Source organism: Miscanthus floridulus, chromosome 14, assembly GCF_019320115.1.
Source record: "Miscanthus floridulus cultivar M001 chromosome 14, ASM1932011v1, whole genome shotgun sequence".
NCBI lineage: Eukaryota > Viridiplantae > Streptophyta > Magnoliopsida > Poales > Poaceae > Miscanthus > Miscanthus floridulus.
In genome coordinates, this window is record NC_089593.1 from 33,131,118 (window position 1) to 33,140,381 (window position 9,264).

Consider the following 9,264-nt stretch of genomic DNA (forward strand, 5'->3'; position numbering starts at 1 on the left):
TGCGACCCTTCTGATCTGTAACCGAATGTTTGCTAACCTAGCTACTAAGTGATGTCACTCCAATAACTTTTATTTCCTATTAGTGTTCTTCTAGAGCCATCCGTGCAAAGAGTTGTTGTAACTGTAGCTTATTTTCGTGGAACAATATTATATAAATTTGGATATTGTAACTTTAAGGGGATATCTTTCCAGCCATATATCTTTTTCAAAACCTAATGTGAGAGCTATCTCTCAACTTAAATTTACCTAGTCTTATGAAGTTGTCCTACACTCCCATCAAAAACCCATTAAAATGTGAATCACTAGCCTTTTTTAGTTGTGAAATAGTTTTTGTCTTAGATGTACTTTTTTCTGGGTAATTGTTGTTGTAAACCATCTTCATAATTTACAGAGCCACTTGCTTAGTATTTATTTTGAATATCTAGGTTTTGGATGCCTAGACCTCCATGATCTTTTGGTTGGCAAATGATAGACCACTTAGCTAGTCTATTTTTTTCTCCTAATGATCATACTACTAAGAAAATCTTGATCTATAGTACTTAATTTTCTTTAATACCCCTCGGTACTTAAAAATAGAGCATAAACATAGTTAAGGTAGATACAACTGAATTAATCAACATTAGACGTCTACCCAAAGAAAGCATTTTGTTTCCTTTCCAACTAGCTAACCCCTTTTTTTAATCTGTTCTTCAATTACTTTCCCATCTTTGTTATTATGTTTTCCGAGGTGCATCGGTATACCTAGGTATCAAAACGGGTATGTGCCTACCTTACAACCAAATAATTATGAATAATGTATTTTATAATATTTAGCCTGCCCAAAATAAAAGATTTCGTTTTTATAAAAGTTTATTTGAGACCCGATAATTACTCAAATGTACAAAGCAACAATTTCATGTTCATTGCTTGTTGAATTTCGTGATCTACAAATATCAGTGTATCATCTGCATACTAGAAGATAGATAAGCCATCTTCTATTAGATATGGTATTACCCTTTCACCTGCCTATTCTCTTAAGCTAGCAAAATGGATATGGATGCTGTGGCCCTCCTGAATGCTGGACAACTCAAATTGGCACTCTGAACAAACCTCCAGAATTCCCGTGTAGCCAAGAAACTGAAACCGATGAAAATCTGATGACCCTTGGGGTCTCCTCCAAAAAATCAAAGAGAGAAGCGAAAACCTGGAGACTATAATTTGTTGCGGATAATTCAATATAGCAGTTGACACTTTATGCAAATTACTGAAGTAAGATTAACATGTGGGTCTCACATTAAAAATTCGAAACTAAAACGAACTTTGTATTATAAGATCCACCCAATTCTACTAATAGATGATTAATTGAACTTAAAGACTTCTCCATGGATAATTCACTTCTCATACCCTACCCTACCCATTTGAATATGGGTAATTGGTACCCACCAAAAGCTAGAGTATTAATGATGTACGTATTTCGTTTCTATAATAAATAAATAGGTTTCAAGACTAGTGACCTTGTAGGAGAGTATAACCACCATGGATTCCAACCAGCTGAGCAATGTAACATGTATCTTGTCATTTTCACTTATTTTCAGTTCAGTATGTACAGCAGCTTCTAGTTCTAGTCTTCTACTGCTTAGTCTGTTGCTGACAGTGCTTGAAACTGAAAACAAGCTGAATCCCCACAGAAGTCATAGCCATCTGGAATAGTTCGCTGGGTTTATGAATTCACTAGTCATCCACAAACATGGTTTGAGTTTCGTGGTAACAATTGTGATTTCATTACATATATATGGTTGGAGTTTCGTGATAACAACATTGATTTGATTACATATACCGTTGTTAAGTCATCTTTCAGTAACTGTTGGCAGCCATTGTACATAAGTTTCTCTCTTACATGAGATGCTGCAGTAGCACTGCCTTAAGTTCAACCGAACGGGCCGAGCTGTCTGCGAGTGAATGCTGAAACGTGTATGTGAACTGCTGTATAAATGTGTTCACAGCAATGTTATCTCTGCTAGTGATAGATAACAAAATTCACCACTTATAGTAAAACTGACAGTAATAATTCAATTACCACCATTGCTTCAAGATACGAACCGACAGCAATTGTATTATTCCTACAGCTTGTTCATGTGTTGAACCAACCGTCAGTGATTTGACCGTATTGCGACTGTTACCTGTTTATTGTCAAAAATTCAAAACAAGCACTAGCTGACAGTGCTATATAAGTAGTACTCCCTCCATCCCAAATTGTAAGTCATTCCAAGAATCTTAGAGAGTCAAACTTTTTCAAGTTTGACTAAAATTATAGAGAGAAACACAAAGATTGATGACATCAAATAGGTATAATATGAAAATATAACTAATGAAGAATCTAATGATAATTACTTGGTATGATAAATATTATTATTTTGTTATATAAATTTGGTCAAACTTGAAAAACTTTGACTCTCCAAGATTCTTGGAATGACTTACAATTTGGGATGGAGAGAGTAGTAAAGAAGGAACACCGCCAGCAAGATTATAGCTAAGATTTCTCCATGACACACCACAAAACATCACTTAGCAAAATTACATCTCAAAAAGTGTGGTAACAATTGCATCAACGCCACAAAAAAACACTGACATCCACTCTAGTTACATTTCTCATTGAGCTCTAGTTGCAGTTACAATGGCTCTATGCGCTACAAAATTCTTTCAACAGCTGCTCCTATGAGACCAGCCACAAAGAAGCACAGGACCTATCTTAAAAGGTACAGTCAAACACAAAAGGAAACTTCTATTTCCTCCTTGTATTGTATACACCTTCTATCTCCTCATATTGTATACACCTTCTATCTCCATATATTGTATACACCAACTCTACCATTGTGCAGTATATACGTCTGTGCAAAGGGATTTCTCAACAGAGACGATAGGTTTGGTATGAAAGGATACAAAATGGGTTAGCCTTGTGAGATGAGGGCAGCAGGACTGGATGGAGTATCAGGAGGATAAACGGAGTGCTATCTCGTGGAGAAGCAATCTCTTCTGAGACGCATCAATCACACCATTGCACTCTGCATTCACGAGGATCTCACTCATGATTGCAGCAGCATGCCCAGTAGGCTCTTCAGATGTCCTCCGCAGCATGAACATCTGCACAACATTAGGACAGCTGTTTTATTAAATATTTAGTCTACTCAAATGTAGAAAGCAGGGTGCTGAAATTGACAAGAAGTCTGTTGGTCCGCTGTCCAGTTTCTACCTCAATCATACTCTGATTAACCAACCAAGTTAAAAAACCACTAGATGATTTAAGGTCACACTAATAATGTTTATTTCATTACATGGGAAGCACTTGTAAACTCTACCTTGCAGATCCGTTGTGCATAGAGAGACAAATTACCTGTCCACGATGAGATATCTCAAGACACCCAGGTGGCTGGATCCATGGTTCACCATCAACCTGGACAGGGAATGAACTGTGGAGGTGCAATCTTATAACTTTTCCTTGGGCTAACCGGTGTGCCCTTGAAAGTCCGACCTATCAACCATAGAAAAATGATTGTAAGATGCTACCTCAGCTTCATCAATACATATCAGAAGGAACAGCACCAGGTTTGAAAATGGACGACACTAACTGAAAGATTTAGAGGAAGCAGACTATCTACCTGCAGTTTGCCTAGATGCCATGTCCCCGATATACAAACCACCTCAAGTATTTTGTCATGGATTGATTGCAAACTGAAATCATCATCGTGTTCATTGTCGTTTTGCCACAGATCAACACCACCCATGTAGCTAGGGATATTCATTACAATCACACCTTCTGCATCCTGATGAGAATACCAGATAAGAAAGAATCCTCCAAAGATAATAAATCACAAAGTTGTGACAGATGAAAGATGCAAAGAAGGCTACCTCCGGAATTTCAATGTTTTCCCCATCAACTTCAAGGCTAACATGCCATGGTAAATCAGAACATGACCTATCCATCATATCCTTTGCACCCTCTCTAGCATATATCAGCTTGTTGACAAACTGTATGGATAAAAGTAATTCATTTAAGTTTCCCCCAACATATATAGTAAGCATTAAGCAAAGAAGGTAATATATGATCACGACTGTTTATAATGCAGAGATTTCTCAGTAGGTTTCCAGGATTTGAAAAGAAACTGTTGATTTCCTACAGAAATATTAGGACACTACCACATCCTAAGTGTAAACTGTAAAATGAAAAATAAAAAAATACATCCCTACCTGACTGCAAAATTTATCTGGTTTTTCCTCCCTAGAGGTGTGGAAGTCATAAGCAACCTTTGCATCGCATCCAATACCTACAGGCCAAAACAAATGAATAATATATATTTAGCACATTATGAGTTACAACTGAAGTAATGTATTTCAATTAAAAATATACCAAACTGTTAAGTAAGATGGTGGAAGTTTAAATGAGAAAACTTACCTAAATAATTAGTCATAAATTTTACTTGCTTGGTGCATTGACCTTCTGTTCCATTCTTCTCTTTGATGGCTACATTCCAGCGATCAAGCACTGTAACAGCTGCATGGTCAACATCATTTAAAAGTGCATAAATGCCTTCTCGTTCGACAGAAGATAAACCCCCTCCCCAGCGCATAACACGTGATAGGTCATTTCCAGTTCCGAGAGGAAGAATGGCGACAGGGGGAAGAGATTCATAGTTCTGCTTTTCAATGGCATCAAGAACCCAGGCTACAGTTCCATCCCCACCACAAACAAGGATTCTGAAGTGTTTCACATTGTGGAATAGTTGTAATCCAACTTCAGGTCCCTGAGAAGCACTTAGCTCAAATATCTGAAACAAGGATTGGAATTGTTAGGTGAAGCTAAGAGTATTAAATCGGTTGCAATCAGGAGTGCCAATTAAATGAATTAAGTAATCATATTTTAACTACAACACACATGGATAGATTTTAGTGCCTATTAAATTGCATGTGGCTTACAAAAGAGAAGAAACCATAAAGCAAGATTACTCCAGCAGAGCAGTGTCGTTCAGTACTTATATCAGGTAGGACAATTGGACTACATCTGTACATCTAGAATTCTAGAATGACATAAGGTAAATTATTGTTTAAAATATTTCAGAGGATATACTCAATTATTCATAAAAAGCTACTGCTTGTAAAAAGGTTTATTTGACTCAGCAGCTGATAGGAATGGATTTTCTATTTTTTTCTAACTAGAAAATAAGAACATTGATTACCTGTATAGGATTCAACAACATGTTCAGCCTTCTTCTAAGAGAAGGTCCATTTCTGCCTCCACTCTTGCCGTTGATGAATACCAGCAGTGGTCTTGAATCTTGTGGCAAATCAACAAGTTCATACTTTCTCACTCGTCCATTAGGAATACCAGATCGATATGTTTGCTTTAGAGAATTTTGAGATAAAGGCTTTGCCAGTGCATACTTTCCATCCAGGCCCTTCAATCTAGCAAATCCTTCAAGCACTGAATCAAGGACTGAGCATTTTGCGGGAATTGAATTTGTCTTGCCACCAGGATGGTTCTTCACGTGTTTCTTGTTGCGTGACCTCCTACGGTTCCCAACTGTTGAATTGGCAAACCCATCCTTGATTGAGTTGATCATTCCGTTAATTCCTGAACCTTGACCAACTTCTTTCACTGATTGGGGAGGAACAATAAGCCTCCTAAGAAGGCCAAGATCACAAGTGTTTGTGGTTTCCTTCAACAGTTTCGCATGACAATCGACATGGATCTGCCGCTGGCACCACAGGCAGCGCCATATAGGAGAGACGCCAAGGAAAGGCACACCGCACGGCTCATCGCAGTAGTAGCAGAAGGAGGATATCTCCGGGTTGTCGTCCAGCTCGACCCACCTCTCAGACCAGTGATGCAGCAAGGGCGAAGCGCCAGCCTGCGCAACGCACTTGCAGTCCTTCTCAGCACGGGGAGAGCAGTTCGAGTGCGCGGCCATGCCGCAAACCGGGCAGCGGTGAACCACGTCGTCGGCGCCCTGCGTGGAGCCGAGGGACGACAGGCAAACGCAGCACGTCGACGGCTGGCCGCCGTGGAAGTGGTCCTCGGACCACGAGTGGCAGGAGCTCGGGCATCGCGATCTCCTCCACGCGGCGCGCTTCTCCCTGGCCGCCTTGGTCCAGTACAGCGCCGCCTCGCGCTGCAGCCTGAGGAGAGCGTAGATGAGCGCGGCGAGAGCAATGGAGCCCGCGGTGACGAGCCAGCCCAGGAAGTGGAGCCCGGAAGGGTCAAGCAGACGTGCCATGCTCACGAGCAAGGATCCCACCAGGTCCATGGCAGCTTGTTCGCCAGGCTTGTCGCGCATAGAAGCAGAGCCTGCAGCAGCAGCAGCAAGAACAATGGAACCGTGGGTCGCCAGCTCGTTAGCAAGAATAATATCGCACCGCTGGCAAACAAAAGTACTAGCATCCTAGACTAGAGCTGCAAAATGCGTGCGGTGGAACCCCACGCAACCACGGGGCGGGGCCCGACGATTTTTCCTGATCTGTAGACGAAAGAAAAGCATGTTTAAATGGAAAGCAAGCCCCTCCGCTTCATGGCATTCCCCCAAGGATCACGCCTCAAAACAAGAACAAAATCCAGCCTCAACCTCCCACACGGAAATCAATTTTCTCCTCCGATTTCAGCGTAGGAATCCAGGCTCCGATGGCACCGGAATCGCTGGTCGACCCAGAGGAGAGGAGGGAACAAGGCAAAACAAAACAAATCGAACCGAATCCGGCGAGCCAACGCGGTTGCTAAGCACAAGCAGCGCGGCGGCAGGGCCTGGATCCGCGCCCGCACGGGATCCCGCATTCCCCGTCCGTGCCCCCCGACTCCCCGAGGATTTCATTTGAACAAACAACCCCGCGCCGAATCCCCGAGCCCCATGCGCGCAGCAGCAGATTTGGTAGGATCGCGAGCGCTCACCTCGTCCGCGGGGCGGATGGGGGGGCGAGCAAACCCTTGCTCCGCTTGGCTTGGTTTAACGAACCCTCGGCCACCGCCTCGCAACCTCGCTTAGCTTTTGCCGTGCCGTTGGGTTCGGTCGGTCGGCGCTTCAGAGGAGAGGAGGGAGAGGAAGAGGAGAATTCGAAGATCGTGGGTGGAGGCTGGAGGCCGATCGGCGTCGCGGCGTGCGTTTATAAAAAGGTAAAGCAAAGATGGGAGGATTCGGGGCGGGGGGAGTACAAGCGCAAGCGCGTCCTGTGCACTGACAAGGATGGGTCATGGGTGGCGTCCCAGGCACCTGGAGCTCTACGCTTTAGGGCGCGTTTAGATCCAAATTTTTTTTTTGTTTTTGGCTACTGTAGCACTTTCGTTGTTATTTGATAATTAGTGTCTAATTATGGACTAATTAGGTTCGAAAGTTTCGTCTCGTGATTTCTCGACGAACTGTGTAATTAGTTTTTTTTTCGTCTACATTTAGTACTTCATGCATGTGCCGCAAGATTCGATGTGACAGACACTGCGCAAAAATTTTTAGTTTTTAGGTGGAACTAAACGGGGCCTTAGTACACGTCACTTGTAAACATTTCGTACGGGGTGGGTTCCTCCGTCTAAATCTTAGTTCTTGTCCCATCCCATCACATATATGTACAGGTATTAAATATAGATTAATTACTAAATTAATTATACAACTTGCGACTAATTTATGAGATGAATTTTTTAAGTCTAATCAGTTCATAGTTTGATAATGTGGTGCTACAGTAAATATGTGCTAATGACAGATTAATTAGGCTTAAAAAATTCGTCTCATGGAGTACTAACGGATTATGTAATTTGTTTTTTTATTAGTATCTGAACACCTCATGTGATATCCTCATTTGATACCTCCTAAATTTTAGCCACTGGATCCAAACACCTCCTTACTGTTCTAGCAGATCTCCTTTCTCAATCCTATCTTGCTATATTTTTCCCCAATCCTCAAAACATCTCCTTATTCCCTCAAATAGAATGAAACAAGCTGATTTTCCCCCCCTCAATCCTCTTTTCTTTTTCAATTCGTTGGAGCACAGTTTCCCTATACTCTAAAAGTATGCAAATTCATCAAAATCTAACTTCGTGTCTGATTGGACACACCAGTACTAATAGTTATGGCAAGCTAAAACTAGTACTCGTGATCTAAAATAGACCGACTTACTATTAAGTATTAACTAAGGAACTACTAACTATTAGTTTGACTAATAACATTTGAGGCTACCGATACATGCTAATAGATACTAATAATGAGCGTGTTCGCTGGTCTGAAACTGGGTTGAAACTGGCTTAAAAATACTGATCAGCTGAATTGTTGTAAGAGAAAAACATTGTTTCAGCTGAAAAAAAATCGAACAAATTGAATATGGGATAAACCGAACAGACCCAATATCAGTACATGGATCGAAATAGTTTGGTACGAATAATTAGCCAGCTGACTATATAGCACCACGGAATCCAACACAGAACTCCAAAAGTCAGCTTGGGCTAGGAGTACACACATGGCTAGTCCGTTGAGTCTTTCCACGGCGGCAGGCGGACCCGGCCGGCGTCCGAGTCTTCCGCCGTACAGCGCGAGCCAGGCAACCAGCCAGTCACCTGCGACCGCGAACTTATCGATCGATTTATATAATATTTTTTTCTTACAGTAAACTTATAAGCCAACTTTAATATCAATCGAACATGCCTCGCTGTCGCTCAAATGGTTTTTGTTTCTTCTCTGCGCCGTCTTGTCCGTCTTTTCTTCTTCTTTTTTTTCCCCTAGTCGGCGGACGGTGACAAGGCGTGTAGTACTACTAGCTCAAATCAGCTGGGCTGCCCTCTCGTCGTCGCCGTCGCCGTCGCGTGGTCAGCGTGGCCGTTTCGATGGGATCCAAGAGGGAGTATTGTGTAATTAGTGAGAGGTAGCTAGCGCGCCGGAAGATGCTTTGGTTAGCGGTTGCGTGGTGCGATCATGAAGCACATAGGGGCACCTCTAACTTAGAAATCAGCATAGTTTCTATGACATTAAGGCCTCGGACTTACCCCATATTCGATTTGTTCGGCTTCTTTTTTTAGTCGGAACAGTGTTTTTCTCTTACAACAATTCAGTAAGAACAGTGTTTTCAGTCAGTTTCAGTTAAAATTCTGCCAGCTAAACGGGGCCTAATTGTATTGTCATTTTAGCGTTTTGCTAATATGGCAAGATAGTTATTAAAGAGAGAGCAAAAATCATAAAAATCGGATCTAAGTTAGAAACCATGTCTACACGAGAACCAAGACTAAGGGATGTGATTAGTAGAGAATTGAGAGAGAATGTATAT

General features: G+C 41.8%; 1 protein-coding gene across 2 annotated transcripts; it reads right to left on the reverse strand.

Annotated features, from left to right (window-relative positions):
• Nucleotides 1–2,473: 2,473 nt before the first annotated feature.
• On the reverse strand, nt 2,474–7,105 carry LOC136504907 (diacylglycerol kinase 2-like). Of its 2 annotated transcripts, XM_066499948.1 has the most exons (8): nt 6,914–7,105; nt 5,211–6,319; nt 4,430–4,802; nt 4,225–4,301; nt 3,886–4,005; nt 3,636–3,800; nt 3,371–3,508; nt 2,474–3,120 (listed from the first exon to the last, which is right to left on the reverse strand). In XM_066499948.1, exons 2-8 carry the CDS (start codon nt 6,306–6,308, stop codon nt 2,968–2,970), a joined length of 2,124 nt encoding a protein of 707 aa, XP_066356045.1. In that variant the 5' UTR covers nt 6,309–6,319; nt 6,914–7,105; the 3' UTR covers nt 2,474–2,967. The 2 variants fall into 2 exon arrangements, with proteins under 2 accessions (XP_066356045.1, XP_066356046.1); XM_066499949.1 differs by having other exon boundaries at nt 5,211–7,105.
• Between the last annotated feature and the right edge of the window lie 2,159 nt (nt 7,106–9,264).

Bases quoted from the DNA above. Each gene is read 5' to 3' on its own strand.
- LOC136504907 (XM_066499948.1), bottom strand. From the start codon at position 6,308: ATGCGCGACAAGCCTGGCGAACAAGCTGCCATGGACCTGGTGGGATCC. The intron at 4,302-4,429 runs GTAAGTTTTCTC...TTTGGCCTGTAG, and splicing joins ATTTATGACTAATTATTTAG to GTATTGGATGCGATGCAAAG. The intron at 3,121-3,370 runs GTAATTTGTCTC...AATGTTGTGCAG, and splicing joins AGATATCTCATCGTGGACAG to ATGTTCATGCTGCGGAGGAC.